The following is a 19,284-nucleotide window of genomic DNA, read 5'->3' as shown; positions in this document are numbered from 1 at the left end:
GATGCAGCAAGCCTGCAAGGGCTTAGACTAGAGGTACTGACTACTACTGTAGTCTACTAGCAATTAGTACTCTTGGCCTTGGCAATCGTGCTACCCGTGACTCCAGCCTGCTACCATATCCAGTAGAGAGCTAAATCACTTGTAAAAGTAAGACATGTTAGCCTCCTGTCTAGGAGATGACTGAATCAGCGACGTTCCCACCAAGGGCCCCAGCTGGGAACTATGCTCCAGTACAGAGGATATGCGAATGATCTCAGTCATGGGGGGGGGGTCAGCGGAACCGCAGTGTTCATGGTATTGGCGCTAAGTATACATGTACGGGGTGCGCCAGCGGATTCGCTTATGGGCCGCGGCCATGCGTGCAGAGTGGGTCGCTAGTGCAAGCGCAGCCGAGCGGTGTGCGGTGAGTCCACGACTTCGCCAAAGCATCTCAACTGATGGCATAATTGGATAACCTCTATAGCTATGACAGTACTGCGGCAAGAGAGGAACACTACACTGGCACATGATGTGAGTTTTCACTGTCGGCAAACCTCATACCGTAAAAGCCCCTGTATACGCCCACCCTCCGTGTACACGCCCAGTCAGGGGAAGTCAACACTTGTGTTTCAAAATAGCGCCCATGCCCATGTATACGCCCAGGGATGCCGGCAACACCAGTACATGTACAGGTACCGATACCCAATACTTACTGATATCCCTATTCCAAGTATACGCCCGGTTCCAAAATAACGCCCGTGCCCTTGTATACGCCCAGGAAATCGAGGCTGCTATTCTATACGCCCGGGGCCTATACACGGGCTTTTACGGTACCGTGGCTCGGAAAATGTATCAGGAGTTGCACACTCTCTCTCTCTCTCCGGGAAGCTTACAATCTTGCTACTGCTAAGTTGGAAGTCCCCGATGCCCCTTGAAGCACGCACCCTGCACGATTCCTAATATTTGCATTTCCCTCACCTGTCTGAGAGCCTTGGCCCTAACTTATGAGTGTGACTGACTGTACTCAGTACTACTACTTTTGAAGTACTAGGAGGATTTGTGGGTGATCCAGATGTCTGCAGCGGGGCCCAGCTAGGGTCCAACAGTTATTTTGCATTTTCACTCAGTGGGCCATTGTACAGCTCAGGTAGTCCTTCAGTCAGCCATTGTATGTTCAGGAGTGCTTCAGCCCTAACTAGTAACTAGCTTGGCCTAAGTAACTTAGTTCAGATAGCACCAGGGGGTCCTACACAAACCGTCTCGGTAGGACTCCCGAGCTCCCTGGGTAGCACTCAACATGAGGCATGACCATGATGCCCCCCCCCCCCCCCCCCCCTGGTGCTGATGGTGTGCTACCCCTGAGGTCCTGTGTGATTAGCTGCACTTCTAGAAGCACAACACCTCGAACCTTGCCGGAACACCGCTAATGCTGTGATACTGCCATCCTATCCTAGATCCTATGCCTATGGATTCTACCAATCCAGGCTAAAACTGTAAAAGTAAAAGCTCTCACAGTAGCTCCACTGGAACTAGGCAACACGGGAATATTTTGTACGTTGAAACTACAAAATCTACATGACTAGATCTGACAGATTATGAGCTTCTTGCGAACTCCTGCCGGCCATGCTGTTATGCCTCAGAACACAACTGTTACTCGAGTTGTGATTATTTTGATCATCAGCTCAGCTCACTCACTAGCATGTAAGTAATTAGTTTGTAACTGCACAGTCTGGGCATGTGACAAGTCAAGGACTTGAAAGATCAGGGACTAAAATGTAACATAATTTTTTTTCTGACACGAGTTTGAGTTTCGCCAATGCCATGGTACATGGTATGTATATGTGCGGCGCTATGGTTACATATTTATTTTAGCTGACGTTTCTCCCTCATTTGCTCTTTCCTCTTACCCTGTACATTTTTGGTAGTCTTACCTCGACTAGGCTCTAGCTCTTATACTTTATAGCTCTCTGACCTGCCTGCTGTGTGAACGACGTGGTGGATGTAAGGTCGGAAACGGGGCTCCAGCGAAGGTCAGCAGGTCGACCACCTGGTCTGCTCCACAGCGTCAGCTACACAATGTCATTGCTGCGCCAGTGCTGGCGTTGGGGTGAACTTGGGGATAGATGACTGTAAACGGCAGCTGGTTGTGAATGCTCCCAGCTTGGCCATTCTTACCTTCTTGTTGCTAGCGATTGCTACAGATCTGAGCCAAGCCAAATAGCGGGACAGAAAAGCCTAGAAGCCGGCCGTGGAGAACAAAATGACGCAAATTTAGGAGCCAACAGAGCCTTGGCTGGATCCCTGGCTCGACTACGTACCCAACCTCTCCGACAAACCATCGCGTGGTCACTTGCTGACTAACATCCGAGGTAAGTCAGTCCGGCGCAGCACGACCCCAGAAGCTACTCTTGACTTGTGCTCGGAGTCGTAGGCGGTTGCTTGAGCCCCGAAGCGCGGGGACCGCCCGTGTTTGTCGTCCGCGATCCGTTGGATACGCGCCAGGCCGATCAGGGATTGTGCTCGTCTGTTGGAGGTTCTCGGTCGGTGTGCACGTGTAGCGTGCAAGAAGCAGGGGACATGGCGTATCGTCGCTACACAGCCGAGCACAACTTTGCGAATCGGAATGACTCTGAAATCAGCATGTCCAAAGGCGACTCACTGGTCGTGCGCCCATTGGACACTGGTGACTGGCCAAACGAGCAAGACTGGATGATTGGTCGTAACGAGACCACGGGCGCGATGGGCAAGTTTCCCGGGAACTACACAAGCCTTCTGGGCGAGTTCAAGGATCAACCGCCGCGTCCCGCCAAGCCCACGCCACCGCCGCCCGCACAGCCCTCACAGCCGCGTCCGCCCAGGCCGGCGCCCGGGGACCGCTCCGTGTCCGACTCCACGGAGCACGGCAGCGGTGGCGGCAGCGCTCCCCCGCCGGTCGTGCCGCGCATCCAGCAGCGCACGTCTCGCCATAGCGACCCGGCACCCGTGCCGTACAGACCGCCGCCGGTGGGGCAGCGGCCAGGTGGCGGTGGCGAGGCGCCACCCATCACACGGCACACTAGCTCGTCGTCGTCGCCCGCGCAGCCGACCAGTCCCGGCGGCCATCAGCTTGTCAACGTCAACATCAACAAACCGTGCCAGTGTGTCCACTGTAAGTGTGGCATACATGTGTAGTCCTGCTCAATGAAATCCAGCCGCGTCGCTCAAGCTTGCGCTGCGCAGTGTTCGCAGGTCTAGGGCTGCACAACACCCGGCGCGTACTTGAGTGACGCGACTGGATTTCAATGAGCAACACTGACACTGTACATGTGGTTAGCGTGGTCACTGGGCCCGCTCAATGACTGACTGCCATGTCACACTGGCTGTAACGGTATTGCAGGACACCCAACACTGATTATGCCAAAAGCGGGATACCGACAACTAATTTTAATGAGTGCGGGCATAACTTCCGCCCATATTAGCATGAGAACGTAGCCACCTTTGTCCACGCTATAATGGCCAGCTCACAGCGTTACACCTTGACAGGGTATTCTGGCTACGGGTCTGGGCTGGGAGACGAACACACCAGACCAATTTTTTTCGGGGTGGGGGTGGGGGGGGGGGGGGGTAGATGGCGTACGTTCCCGGGCTGCTCGTAGGGTGATGTGCAGTTTCATTTTCGCAACACCGTAGCCCTTAGCGGATAATGCTCGAAAAGCAGTGAAGTTGGCAGAGCCATAAACAGCTTATGGCGGTCAATTCCTCAAATTTTGCTCCTCTTCGTCATCCATATAGCAAACATGCATAAAACATACCAGAACAAGTCACTCGGACCAAATTCTGCACATCTTAGGTGGCCCTGACTCTTGCGTATGGCGTAACCTAACCTGGGTAGGCATGCAGTATGTATGTATGTATAACCCATATCCATTCTGGTCGTAGGGACGTCGTGTGTGTCATAAGGCAGCAGCATAAAAAGTAAAAAATAAAAACCTAACTACACTGATATTAGCTGCCTATACCTATCACGATCAGCCGCAACGAGAGAGAGAGAGAATTGCAAGATTCTTTGGTCCAGTCTTTGATATTGGTGAACCAATTGTGGCGGGGCGACCACGGGGCCGCGATCCAGGCACCATTCCATCCAAGAAATAGTGGGAGTAGCTATCCTGCTGCCTTGCTACATGTAGCAAGGTACGCAGTAAGCAGGTGTTATTTCAGGATTCATTATTTGACATTGCCAAAGCTGTTCTTTGAACTTCTTTCTCATGCTAAGAGTGCATTATCGGTGGTATCTGTGCTTCTGTCCTTTCACTGCTTGCCTGCACTGGCTGCAGGTGAAGGATACATCTGGTCTAAGCTACCGGACAACCAGCCTAACGCGACGGTCTGCAGACGTAAGCATACTGGGCCCTCACCTTTTCCTTACACACCGGCACATACACACACCATTGACCATTGCACGCCCATCGCCAGAGGCGATGATAGCGATGCTACAGCAGAAGCCATAGCAACTTGTGCTGGGATTGCACCATTCAACAGCTTGCAAGGCTGAAGAATTGACCACCACTATTCAGCCTGGTCTACACCACACAGCTTAGAAGTGGCTTTTTTCTGGCCAGTGAATCCCTACTTTTTGGTCTTTTTTTCTTCTTTTTTCCCGCACACACATCACACCACATACTCCGGCATGCACTGGCTGTTGGTAACCACCCAGGAGAATGAAAGAAAAGTCAGGAAGAGTCTGAGAAAGAGAAGAAAGACGTGTGTGACCATAATCGTCGGGAATCGAACCCGCAACCTATCGATTGGAAATCGCTGCACATACCACTGCACCATATGGGACACACACACACACACACATACACACACACACACACACACACACACACACACACACACACACATGCAGTCACAAGACTGTCTTGTGACATACACACACACACACACACACACACACACACACACACACACAGACACACACACACACACACACACACACACACACACACACACACACACACACACACACACACACACTACTACTACTACTACTACTACTACTACTACTACTACTACTACTACTACTACTACTACTACTACTACTACTACTACTACTACTACTACTACTACTACTACTACTACTACTACCTAGTTGCTCCTCTATGGTCACGGCATGCGGAGTTGGCTATTTGGATGCGGACTGCATATGGACAGGTTGTGTGCTGGCAGCGGAACCTTTTTATGACCCCCTCGGGTTCCACTGGCAAGCGTTTCGTTAACATTATCGCGGACTTCATAAACACTTTTGCATCTGGTGGTCCAGCTGCCTGTGTCGCTTGGGAGTGTGTGGCGGTTGCCAGTCACCTCTTGCTGCAGCGACCTGAGCCGCACAGCAGAAGCAAGGAGAATACAGAGCATCTGCAGCGGCGCATGGACATGTGGGCTGCTGGTGACTTGCAGCCACTGTTGGAGGAGTCCCGTTGCGTCCAGGCTCACTTGCGTCCCCGCTCGGGGTCTGCTGGCGGTGGTGGAGACAGTGGGATGTCGGACACGGATTTTGCCAAGCTTGTGCACGGTGGTCGGCTGGGTCAGGCTCTGTCTGGTTTGTCAGAGGGGCGGTGTGGCAAACCTCTCCGGTCTGATGATATTGCGGTGCAATCCTCGGGTGAGACGGTCCGTGACGTGCTTCAGAAGAAGCACCCTGCTCCTGTGGATCCAGCCGAGGGAATATTGTTGGACTGTGAACCAGATCTGCCCAACCAGATTATGTTTGAAACGATTTCAGCAGAAAAAATCAAAAAGACAGCTGGCCGCATGAAGAGTTCTGGGTCGGGAGGTCCATCGGGACTGGACGTCGCTGCCTGGCAGAGAATGCTCACGGTGTTCAAGGGGGCATCGGCGAACCTTGCATCGGCGTTGGCTGCAGCAGCGAAGCGACTCTGCAGGGAGGTTGTCGATCCTCAGATTCTGTCAGCGTTCGTGGCAGCTCGCCTTGTTCCCTTGGAGAAGTCGGCTGGTGATGCTGCTGGCGCTACTTCCAGCATAGGTGTGAGACCGATAGCTGTTGGTGAAGTACACCGCCGTATTATCGCTAAAGCTATATTGGATTGCGTCTCCACTGATGTTGTTGCGGCTGTAGCCCCATTTCAGGTTTGTGTGGGCATGCCATCTGCGTGTGAGGCTGCGGTCCTTGCTGTGCAGAGCCAGTATTTGGATCCGGAAACAGAGGCTATTTTGTTCATAGATGCGTCTAATGCATTTAATGCTGTTAACAGACAGGCAGCGCTTCATAACGTTCCTCGAGTGTGTCCTGCCGTATCCACAATCTTCCAAAACACATATGGCGCTCCAATATCGTTGTTTCTGCCGGGTGGTGACAGGATCTTGTCTCGAGAGGGTACTTGCCAGGGCGATCCTTTGGCCATGGCACTGTTTGCGCTGGCTATTAGCCCTATGATCAGACGCCTGTCAAGTGACCACCCATCTATTGGCCAGTGCTGGTATGCGGATGACGGCGAGGCTGGTGGAAGGATGATGGACGTGCACAAGTTTTGGTTGGCTTTGTCTGACATTGGACCGGAGTATGGTTATTTCCCCAATGCCTCAAAGACGACACTCCTTGTCAAGCCGGATCTGGAGCGGGCGGCCGTTGACATGTTCGATGCCACTGGTATTGCAATACGAACTGGTGGAGCGAGGTACCTGGGAGGTGCTGTTGGCCAGTCGACGTTCATTGCTGATAATCTCGATAGCCACATTGCGAGTTGGGTGCGGGAGATGAGCCTCTTGGCTGACATCTCGCTTACACAGCCCCACGCCGCATATTCCGCATTTGTCCGTGGTATGAAGAGCAAGTGGAATTATCACATCCGAAGTCATCCAGGGTTGGCTTCTTCGTACAGACCACTGGATGATGTCATAAATAATAAATATATCCCTACGTTAACTGGCCGGACTGAGGTTTCTGATTCGGAGCGGAAGCTGCTGGCATTACCAGTGCGATATGGTGGCCTCGCTATTCCTGTGGTGTCGGAGGACGCAGAGGTGCAGCGCCGGATAAGTGAAGTTGTCACTGGGCCCGTCGTGCGAATGCTGCGGTCGGGGTCCAATGAGTTGACGCCGGCTCGGGTTGTCTCCGACACCAGCGTTCTCCGGAGACATCAAAACAATCAACGTGCTGCTATGCATAGGACCCAGCTGTCAGAGCTGGCCCCTGCCCTAAGTGGCCCTCAGCGTGTTCTGCTGGAAACCTCCAGAGATGCCGGTGTGGGAAGTTGGCTTACGGCGGAGCCGCTTGCCTCCTGTGGATTCGTCTTGAACAAGTCCGCCTTTCGTGATGCAGTGGCAATTCGTTACGGCTGGCCACTGGATGAATTACCATCATCCTGCGTATGTGGAGCGGCCATGACGCTCGATCACGCTGCGGTATGTCCAACAGGGGGCTACCCAAGTCTACGCCATAATGAGATTCGGGACCTGTTGGCGGAGGTGTTTTCGGCTGTCATTTCAGATGTAAGGATAGAGCCTACGTTGCTGCCTTTGACTGGTGAGTCATTGGATTGTGCCACTGCCAATCGTTCTCCTGAGGCTCGTTTGGACATTTGTGCAAGGGGCTTCTGGTCTCGACAGCAAGATGCATTTTTTGATGTGAGGGTCACCCACCCCTCGGCGTCCTTGCTGTCGAGATCGGATGTACTTGCCCAGTTGTCTCGTAACGAAGCACAGAAGAAACGGGCCTATCTACAACGTGTGATTGATGTTGAGCGAGGCACCTTCACACCTTTGGTTTTCGCGACCAATGGTATGTGCGCTTCCGAATGTTCCCGTGCTCTAAAGAACATTGTTCAGCTCATTGTCGAGAAGCAGCCGGAGCTTAGTTATGCAATGGTAATGTCGCATTTGCGCTGCAGGATCTCTTTTATTTTGCTCCGCTGGCTGATTACTTGCTTTCGTGGGTGCAGAGCTTCATACTGCCGAAAGCGTGTAGCAATTTCATTCCTGGACCAATGCCGTTTGCTCCAGTTGTGAGTGGGAATATAATTATAAGGCCCTCCATGTGCTGTGCGCGGAGGCCTTCGGTTAATTTCAATATCTTCCTTTTTGGCCGGCTTTCTAAGTTGCGCTATTGTGAATAATGATCTGCTTTGATAGTAGTGACTGCTAATAATTGCCTGGATTTGATTCGAGTTCGGATTTTTCTTCCATCATCTTTCCGATCACATTATCATGGATTTTCAATAAAGTTCTTTGACTACTACTACTACTACTACTACTACTACTACTACTACTACTACTACTGCTACTATCAATCAGCTACCCCTTGGGGTCACCCCTCACACACACACACACACACACACACACACACACACACACACACACACACACACACACACACACACACACACACACACACACACACACACACACACACACACACACACACACACACACACACACACACACACTCTGTACTGTACTGTACTGTATTGACAGCTACCCTAACGGGTCACGCCGCCCTCCACCCAAGCATGGGTATGATGAGGGGCAGTGGCAACAAAAACAAAAAACAGCAAGCAGAGAGAGATAGCAGGAGAAAGACAGCGATAGTAGTACATCTGGTGTGCGACGTATATAAAAGAGAGATGACAAGAGATACGCACAAAAAGGAAACAATTTGAACTTGTATTATTGCAGTTCCGAAATAATCAACCAGGTGATGGAGTGTGAGCACCCGAAGTCCCACCTGGACTCCACTGGAAGAACATTCCACGCAGGGATATCAGCGATAGGCCAAGCGTTGAAAAACAGCCATGAGGACACATCGTCTAGAAGTCCACCGCGCTCGAACTGAAATTGCAGGATCAAACAATTTCCCACTCGTCGTCAGGCAGCGTAACTCTTCTCCCCGCATCACCATCCATCTCCAGCAACCGTCTCCACTCACAGCTCATGCCTCTGCCACCACTGTACTCCGAGCTTCGCAGTTTGAAACCATTCGGGGGTCAGCTACACCACCGCGAATGGAGAGACGAGGACCACAACGGTCGTGACAGAAAAGACACTGCCCTGGCGACCGCGTCGCGGAACCCTCGCCCCAGCAAATTCAGAAACACACACACACACACACACACACACACACACACACACACACACACATACACACACACACACATACACACACCATTTTTGACCATTTTGACGCCCACCGCCAGAGGTGATGATAGCGATGCTACAGCAGAAGCCATAGCAGTTTGTGCTGAGATTGCACCATTCAACAGCTTGCAAGGCTGAAGAATTGACCGCCACTATTCAGCCTGGTCTACACCACACAGCTATGAAGTGGCTCTTTCTGGCCAGAGAATCCCTACTTTTTGGTCTGTTTCATTTTTTTTCACGCACACACATCACCCCACATACTCCGGCATGCACTGGCTGTTGGTAACCATCCACTGGAGAATGAAAGAAAAGTCAGGAAGAGTCTGAGACAGAGAAGAAAGACGTGTGTGACCATAATACACACACACACACACCTCACCTTACCTCAGACTGCCCCCCCCCCCCACACACACCACACACACACACACACACACACACACACACACACACACACACACACACACACACCTCACCTCAGACTGCCCCCCCCCCCCACACACACACCACACACACACACATCACCCCTCCCCTCCCCTCACACACATGCATATACAGACACACATACTAGTACAAATACATGCACTCCACTCTCCCCCCCCCCCCCTCCGTGCCTCGCCGTCTTTACTGTTGGGGGAGCTTTCAGTGAGATCAGTGTATTCATTGTCACTGTGCATGGTACTTGTACCAACATATAAACCGCTTTACAAACGGTTATACATCACAGTTCAACTTTGCCGGTGCTCGACGGCAATACTCCTACCGTATGTGACTGTTTTTGCTCGTTCTCTGGGTATATTTGCCAACCCAACCCAGCGCCTCTTCCTTCGTCTTCTTTCTTCTTCCTCCTCCTCCTCCTCCTCCTCCTCCTCCTCCTCCCCCACCGGCCCCTCTACTAGCCAAACATCAGTGCTAGCACTTGGTATAACCATGATTAACTTGATAACAAGTACTGTATAACACCTTTATTTCGGTGTAATTTAAATTTCGGTAACTTCGGTACTGGTCCTGGATCACCTAATTTAACATTACACCTAAATTTTCCGAAATACCAAAAATATGTAAAAATCATGAAAATCACTGTCAAATTAAAAAAATCAACTTGTATACTGGTATACCGGTAGTGCATTGTACATACATAACATGTACCGGTATACATATGTGGAGCCCTTTGGCCTTGCTTGGCGGAGATATTACTTATTAGTGCAAGAGCTTTTTTTTTTTTTTTTTTTTTTTTTTTTTTTTTTTTTTTTGGTGCCATGCACGCCGAATTTATCCTTACACCGAAAGGTCAGGGGTTGGCTTTTACCGAAATTTTACAACACCGAAAATAAGGTGATATACAGTATGTGGTTGTTGCAGAGCAAAAACCCCGTCGTATCTGCCAGGCAATGTACACATACACACGCATGCACACAATTTTAAAAGTACTTACATGTTATGCTTCCAATGACATGTATCTTGCTGGGTGCTTGGAGCATGCATGTACTCAAGTAATGTTAACTGCGCGTTGCCGTGTGTTGCCTCTGAACATGCACAGGATGCGGTGTCATCGCCCACAGTGATACCTGCAGCAACGTGTTTCAGGCCGACTGCGCCGGTGCACGCCGGGCAGACTCTGGTCCAGTCAGAGTTGGCAGTCGGGTGAGTCACGGGCACTGTCTCATCATGGCATCAATACACCGCGTACTAATCCGTTATGTCCAGCTGGCCTGATTAAGCCACATACATTTTATTTTTTACAAAGTAGCCACAAACCATCATGGTGCAAACACCAGCAAAAACGCACAGGGAAACACACAGGGATGGCAGCCGAAGCAGTGGAGGCGGCATGTATGCAATATAGCCATACCGGTATTACATACTCCGCCCGGGGGGCGCGTGAGTAGCTGTTACTGGGCAGTGCCATATGAAATATCGGGGGGGGGGGGGGGGGGTCGGAAGGTATTTCAGGATGATGCGGTCAACCATTATGTGTGTGTGTGTGTATGTGCGCACGTGTGTGTATGCGTGTTTGTGCACATGTACGTATCTACTCAATCCTGCAGTGGCTTGAAGATGTTCTTGCGGATGAGCGCATGGTACGTATCATAATTGTCTATACCGTAAAAAAAAACTGTAAAAATGTGCCAGTATGTTATCACTGCCAGTATGTGCTAACTTTCAGTGCAAGTACAGTAAACCACCTGTCAAGGCGACCACTCGGATAAGGTGACCACTCGGATAAGGTGGCCACCTGTCCTAGAAGACCGCTGACACCAGGACTAAGGGATGCTAGTTCCAGTCAAAGGACCCTGGATAAGGAGACCACCTGGTAACAGAGACCACGTTTCGAAGGTCCCCTGAGCGGTCGTCTTAGACAGCTGTTTCACTATACATGTTCGTCTCCCGTACTTATTCTTGTGTACTGTACTAACTTTCGGGGTGAGCACTCCTTCAGCTACGTTTTGTCGGTGGTCAGGACAAGTGTGCACTGCAGTGCTTACCCGGCACACAGTCATCCAGGCTCCGGACATGTGCTGAACTACATCGCAGCATACTGCTACGTTGTATTGCATGGGAGTTCCCATTCGGGAGGTGTCTATATGTATATAATGCAACCCAACAGTACGCTTGTACGTGAAATATAAACCGACATACAAACCGAGGCGAAGCCCAGGTTTGTATGATGGTTTATATTTCACGTACAAGCGTACTAGTGGGATGTATTATACTTATGCTGACCTTCATACAAACTGACAGTCAACTTCTTCCTGTTTCTATGGTGGCGGTCTATATGGGGTTTGTATGGGGTTTGTATGAGGTATGAGGTTTATATGCCCAGTATAAGCCGCCAGCATGATGGGCAAGTTGACTGGAAGTTTGTATGAAAGGTCAGCATAAATTCGGGTACAAACTGGGACGGTGTAGGCTCAAGAATTTGGAAAAAAGGTTATATTTTCTGGCATGTACTTGTCAGGTTCGATTTTTTTGGGGGAGGGATCTTCTTCAGAGAACTGTTGTGTGATTGCTCTTGTCCCTTGACACCAAAGATGAAGTGTATGTGCTTATAACTAAAAGCTATTTGCGCAGTCACTGGGGTGGGTGTGTATTGTGGGCCTTCTGACATACATCTATTTAATCATAAACGGGTTGCCAGAGTGCCGTAAAGGTAGCGCTAACAGTGTTTCATCGATGGTGCTTACTAGCCCCATGAAAGCCGCTCAGTTCGAGATTGTAGGCCTGAAGTGAACTGAAGCTGCCAGTTTCAGTCTTTACGTACGTGTACCAGCTCATGCATACACACATGCAGTACACTGTGAGCGTTGGCATTTGTATGTTTTCTACGTTGCTATATGCGTTACATTGTGGCATGTCTGTTCTCGGTGTTTGTTGCCCGTTTCCAGTCGCCAAACCTCTGGAATGTCCAGGATGTGCTGGTCTGGCTGTTTGCATGCAACCTGGACCAGTATGCGCCCATGTTTGACAGCAATCTCATCGATGGCGCTAAGCTGCTTCGACTGGTGGATGCTGATCTGCAGGTACAGGGACACACTGTTGGAAGCCTGGAGCGCTTGTCGGGCTAGTTTTAACTGTGCGCATTTGGTATTTTGTGGATGCTACCTTGAACCTGTTTTGCAATGAGGTGACGTCCCTGAATACTACATTGGCTGTCCTGTATCCATTCATACTCACACAGTGTGCCATACACAGAACACTTTGGGCCTTGCGCTTGGCTACTGTTCATAGGCAACACACTAGCTTCTTCATGACATTGTGTCATCCCCGCCTCAGACTAATCAGCACCACAGCACTCTTGGCTGAATAGGTACTGTGTGCTATCGTTGTCATTTCAAATGCCGTGCTGTTGTTTCCTGCCATGCTACCACTACCACCACCACCACAGGGCCTGGGAGTGCTGACACGCGATCACCGCGACGCCATTCTGGAGTGCATACGAGAGCTGTTCTACCAGCAATCCACACCGGTTAGGTCATGTGCACGTGCATTGCCCCACTATTCCATGGACCCGACTGACCTGTGGGAGCTTTCAAACAATTCCATGCAAACACACTGTCATGCCAGATGCGGCATGTTACCCTGTTCATATCCACCTTGCCATGGTTCTTTCATTGTGCCTGCCCACTGTATAACATGTTATTCTTGGTGTGACTTTAATTTTAGTAGTTTTGTTAGAGAAATCAGGCACTTATACTTAGATCACACCCACTGTAACTAAAAGGCACTCACGTATGCAATCTATGTGAACGGAACGCCAGTCACCTAATGCTAAGTTACACATGTGAAGCTCGCCAGGTCCCTGACACCGAGATCTTATCACGTTGTTGTCCTCTGTGTGCCATGCGGTGTTCAGAGTCCAGAGCCGCTGATGCCAACCAGCGGTGCGAGAAATGTCCCGGACGGCCGCTTCAGGCGAACACTCAAGAAAGGTGAAGTGATGTGACACTGTGTTGTGTTGTGTTGTGTTGTCAAACCAAAGTGCAGAGAAAGGTGTCAAGGTCATAATATTTCGACACGGACATGGCAGTTTACCAAAATTGAGCTGTGAAAGAAAAACTACTTCAAGAAGTATCTCTTTGAAAGAAATAAAGGAAGGAGGGGGGTGTGTGACTGCCGTAATTGAGATCTTCCCGATCACGGTGGTCATGTGGCCTCAAGGCATGATACCGGCTGGTCACTGGTGTCCTGTGAACATTTGGCATTTGAATGTTTCTTGTGATGCTCCTTGTGGCAAGCGTGCATTGCCACTGCACTCTTGGCAGAGTTGATAAGGTAGTTAAGAGGGGAAAATAGCGCTACGGATCACTGCAGTGCTCAACTCCTCTGTCTCATAGTTGATGTGTGTTTTGACCCGATTTCACCGTGTTCCTGTTTGGCAGGGATTGATACGCGTGTCAACAATCACGACTTCCGCTCGCACTCGTTTTTGCCGCCGAGCTGGTGTGACAAGTGTGGCAAGATGCTGTGGGGTTTCTGCAAGCAAGGAGTCAAATGTTCAAGTACGTAGTAACAACACACTGTGCACACACCTGAATATCCGTGTGTGTGTGTGTGTGTGTGTGTGTGTGCGCGCGTGTGTATGTGTGTGTGTGTGTGTGTGCATGCGCGCGTGTGTGCGTGCGTGTGCATGTACTTGGCTGTGTGTGTATGTGTGCGTGTCTGTCTGTTTGTGTCTGCATATGCGTATGCATATGGCAAAGAGCGTTAATTGAGACGATATGTATAGGATATTGACCAAGACGAGGTCTATATGGGAAATATAGGCCGAGTAAAAGACCGAGGTCCGCCGAGGTCTTTTACGAGGCCTATATTTCCCATATAGACCGAAGTCGAGGTCAATATCCTATTTATCACGATTCCTTTGCCATAACCCCAAAATTTGAACCTTTAGGAGCTATTTTAACCTTTTTAGTATAGCATTTGTACTATAGTGTACATAGGATGTTGCCTATTTTGGGTACAAGACTGTAAGAACAACAGGGTTCAGCATCTGCAGCACAGTGGCTGGGTGGTATAAGGGGTTGCTTGAGATTCATACTGTTGTGAGTTCAAACCTGCTTGTTCTCTTCCTTTGTCTTCTTTCTTTCAATTTTTCTTTTTGAAGTGGAGAGAAAAATTCCAAGTTCCTCCAAAGTCGAAAGATTACCCCTATATATATTATGCCTAAGTGGTCGATACAAGCGGTCGATATAAGCGGTCGATATTGCGGCGATATGGGTAATATAGGACCAGTCAAGGATCACGAGAATTAGTTGAGGTCGATATAGAAGAGTGATAAAGAAGAATATCACTGCTAGAGTTACAAAGACAGGTGTGCCAAGCATTTAAACCGTCCTGCCTGCTGATACTGTACTCCAATGTCTGCTGTTTGTTGCACCATTTAGAATGTCAAGCAGCGTGTCATCGGCACTGCGTGACCAGTGAGCTACCTATGTGTGAACCAGGAATGTTCCGCCGCCGACCCGCGTCATCTCGTAAGCACACCTGTGTGTGTGTGTGTGTGTGTGTGTGTGTGTGTGTGTGTGTGTGTATGTGTGTGTGTGCCGCACAAGTCATGCGCTTTTTTGTGGTTCAAGTGTTGGAAGGATGCAGACAAGCCAGGTGGAATCCATGTGCCACGCAAAACTAAGTAGTGCGATTCAACAGTTCCTGACTTCAAGAAAGCAGCAGGTTTCTGCTCGATTCCTTCTGGAAGTTATTTTGTGTAGTGCATGGGAGTTTGTTTGCTCTTACCGCATTGAGTGACACAGCTGTGACTGTCTCCTGGTGGATTTCAGTGTGGGCCAGGAGAGGGGGGGGGGGGGGCTCGCTGAGATGAAAGGTGTTGGTTTGATTAGAATCAGCAGGAACTGTACGGCTTGAAAGGACTGGAGGAACTGTGCATGTATGTATGACACAGCGTTGTCTGTGAGGTGCAGGATGTTCACCCATGTCCGGCAAGCAGTTAGAGAGAGTGAGAGAGATGGACAGATACCTATTTCTACATACTGTACACACACACCAGAAAGCCTACCCTAGTTGCATGCATGCCGGCAGTTGCAGCGACTAGCAGTGATTGCGAGAACGCCATGGCTCATACACTACCTGCAAGCTATCAGCCAGGCCAGTTTGACACAGTGTCACACCATTATTTTTATTGTCTGACCGTCGTCCACTCAAGTGATTGTGTTGTGTGCGTACTGCTTGGTGTGCTGCTGTTTATGTGTATATTTATGTGTGTGTGTGTGTGTGTGTGTGTCACGGTGTGTGTGTGTGTGTGTGTGTGTGTGTGTGTGTGTGTGTGTGTGTATGCTCCTGCCATTACCAGTTGCAGTTGGTATGACGCCACAGTTTGGCAGTGATCTTGAGCACTTGTTCGACCCGTCCGAGAAGCCTGCTCCACCCGTCGTGATGAAGTGCATTGAGGCAGTGGACGCACGAGGTTTGTACTGCTGCACACTGAATGCATGTGGTTCCTTGAATTTCTAAAATTCTAAAACAACGCTGGAGCAATCTTCATTTACTTTCAGTCTTTGAATGCAAAGGTAGCAGTACTGTTTGCCCTTCTTGTTACTTTTTAAAGTTCTTCTACTTCTATCAAGCCTATGAAATACATGCACGCGCACATTACGTCATTATTACTCACTCATATTTCTATAGGGCGGTCGCCACATTGCATGGATATGTAAGTCAATGTACAGTTGTGGCAAGTGAAATCCGACACTTGGCATAAGGGACTGCACCGTGCATCCTGCAGCCTCTGCAGCCCTGCATACGTACAGTACATGTGCTGCATACAACTTACTTTATCTGTCTGATGACATGACAGTACTCATCACAGTCAAGGTTCAAAAGGTGCTGGCAAAAATGAATGGGAATTGGATACCAATACTCCTTATGTGTACTTTGTTTGTGAACTGTGTGTATCTAAGCTGTGACCTTTCGACCTGTTTGGGATGCATACGGCTCTATAGTACAAATTAGGTGCAGTGCATTACATCATTGATGTCCATTTGAGGCGCTGTCCCCTATGGCAAGTGTCGGATTTCACTTGCCACAACTGTACATGTATGCCGTAGACCTACTGTAGAATGCACAGCAATGCAGAGCTGTGTGTGTGTGTGTTGCCGGAGGGACGGACGAGTATTTGCCCAAATGTAGGATCAAATGAATGCAAATTACTCTAGTACACATTTGGGTGTCACCCGGGCTGATGATGTGCAGTGCCTATGTTAGTTGATCACTCTAAAGCTCTGTATGTGATCTTGTGTCTTCGCTCATTCATGCAGGTCTCCAGTCTGAGGGGATCTACCGCGTGCCCGGGATAAAGAGCGAGAAACAATCTCTGAAAGAGGAGCTGAACAGAGGTACAATGATTGCATGTAGGGTTGAGGGTTTCGCAGGCAACTTGATATCTCGAGAACATAGAACGTGTTCCACATTCTCCACAGTGCACATCTTTAACAGCAGATGCTTCTTACTACACTCATATCTCTCTTATCCGGGCGGTCCGGGGACCGGGCACTTTTCCATATAAGTACCGCCAATCACGTGCATTTAAGGACATGTTCTTATTTTCGCTTATACGAACATGCACTTATATGTGAATGAAAATCACAAAACCACACGAGGTTCATCATGGTTACATTGTACTTGCATTAACCAATAATATGCGTACTTGCACATGTACATGTCGATGCGATGTTTGTCTCTCGCATATAAGACCATGGTCTTATCATCGCACGAAAATGCACTTGTGAAAGGACCGAAACTTTTTGGAAAATACGAAAACTCTGTGTACATGTACTGTATTGGTCTGTTATGCTACCAGCCTGCCACCATTGACTGCTCTTAGCACCTCAATGCTACCAGCCTGCCACTCAGTATTGACTGCTCTTAGCACCTCAATGCTACCAGCCTGGCAGTATTGACTGCTCTTAGCACCTCAATGCTACCAGCCTGCCACCATTGACTGCTCTTAGCACCTCAATGCTACCAGCCTGCCACCATTGACTGCTCTTAGCACCTCACTGCAACGGCATGGCTGTAGCCATGTCCTCTCCTTACCAAGCGGTCATGGTGTTTGGTGGTCAATCTTGGTCTCTGACGTGCATGTGCCTACGGTATCTCTTTGGATGCACTGCTTTTTGGCTTTCGTTGCATGCAGATCCAGATAAAGTCGATATCAACGACAAGCGATGGGCGGATATCAACTGTTGGGCGGGCAACATCCCCGTCTTCTTCGGCTCGCTGCCGAGGCCGCTCATTGTGTCCGAAAGCTACAATTCATTCTTGGAGGCTCGAGGTAAGGACGCTGGCAGAGTATGCGTCTGCCATTCCATTCGAAGATGCCGAGACCTCTGGTTGGTTGAGCATGGCAGACCCGGCCATACAGTGTACATTCCTTTCAGTCAGTCAGAGCAGGTGAACCACAGTGATGATGTGTCCTATGCCAGTGTCAGTGTCTAACTGTCTTGTGTTTTGATCACTGTAGGAGATGCCAACCAGCTGATGGAGCTTGTACAGGATCTTCCCGATCACAACCGCATCACACTCTACACGCTGATGCAGCACTTGCAGAGGTGAGCCGTACAGTTTCTTGCTATAGCCCACTGCCAGGTCCGTATTACACTGGAAACTGGCCAGATCGTGGCAGTGTTGCCACACGTATGGGGTGTGGGGAGTAGACTCAATGCAGTGTGGAGGAGGCCCAAGGTGGGGCGTGGGGACTAGACTCGATGCAGTGTGGAGGAGGCCCAAGGTGGGGTGTGGGGAGTAGACTCGATGCAGTGTGGAGTAGACTCAATGCAGTGTGGAGTAGACTCAATGCAGTGTGGAGGAGGCCCAAGGGGAGTAGACTCAATGCAGTGTGGAGGAGTAGACTCAATGCAGTGTGGAGGAGGCCCAAGGGGAGTAGACTCAATGCAGTGTGGAGGAGGCCCAAGGGGAGTAGACTCAATGCAGTGTGGAGGAGGCCCAAGGGGAGTAGACTCAATGCAGTGTGGAGGAGTAGACTCAATGCAGTGTGGAGGAGGCCCAAGGTCTGCAGTGCTGTTGTTCCATTGTGATGACATAGTGTGTGTGAGTACATGTACTCCGAGTCACAACGGACACATGCTTGTCTTTGTCATAGCTGTACACTCACTGTCCAGATTGGGCTGCAGACCTGGAGCACTGCAAATAAGTGACGGACAGCGGGCTCCACACCTTTGTCTTGATATTACTTGGGCATTTTCCTCAGTGTCTTCTCTCCCACTAGTCAACGCAGCCTTGCTACAATGGTACAGTTTCTTGCTGTCCGGTGTGTTGTTATGTGTAGGGTGGCACGCAACCAGCATGTTTAACAAGATGTCGCCGTACGCCATTGCCGTGTCCCTGGCTCGGCATTGCTGTGGCCTCCGGGACGTGACTTGCAGTAAGTAACAGTCACGACTGGATCGTTGTGTGATGGTCTCAGTGAGTACAGGGTTTGTATGGATCGTTGTGATGGTCTGAGTACAGTTTTATCCTTTCGGTTGTGTACTCTGAGTCTGTGCCACGGCACTGCTCACAGTAATGAGGCCAACCTGTTGGGAATGAGTGTAAATTGTCATGTGTCAACACTACTGGGCACATCGTAATAGTTTTCACTTCTCCTGTAGTGTGTAAGACATGATTCCCTTGACAGTCACAGCTAGGGTGGGTATTGTGCAT

The 19,284-nt window shown here is 49.8% G+C and overlaps 2 protein-coding genes across 2 annotated transcripts in view; one reads left to right on the top strand and one right to left on the bottom strand.

The window, feature by feature from the left end:
- Positions 1-19,284, bottom strand: part of LOC135815641 (phosphatidylinositol 3-kinase regulatory subunit alpha-like) — a gene marked incomplete in the record, with an annotated part of 58,930 nt that overhangs the window by 27,099 nt on the left and 12,547 nt on the right.
- LOC135815649 (uncharacterized) lies at positions 2,392-19,029 on the top strand. The gene is made up of 14 exons (XM_065328972.1): positions 2,392-3,127; positions 4,293-4,352; positions 10,652-10,755; positions 11,160-11,192; positions 12,498-12,632; positions 12,998-13,078; positions 13,466-13,541; positions 13,992-14,111; positions 14,997-15,086; positions 15,920-16,033; positions 16,881-16,958; positions 17,759-17,896; positions 18,086-18,173; positions 18,911-19,029. The coding sequence occupies exons 1-14, from the start codon at positions 2,557-2,559 to the stop codon at positions 18,933-18,935; spliced, it is 1,713 nt and encodes a 570-aa protein (XP_065185044.1). The 5' UTR covers positions 2,392-2,556; the 3' UTR covers positions 18,936-19,029.

Source organism: Sycon ciliatum, chromosome 4 (assembly GCF_964019385.1).
Source record: "Sycon ciliatum chromosome 4, ocSycCili1.1, whole genome shotgun sequence".
Lineage (NCBI taxonomy): Eukaryota > Metazoa > Porifera > Calcarea > Leucosolenida > Sycettidae > Sycon > Sycon ciliatum.
This window is presented reverse-complemented; position numbering and strand designations above follow the sequence as displayed.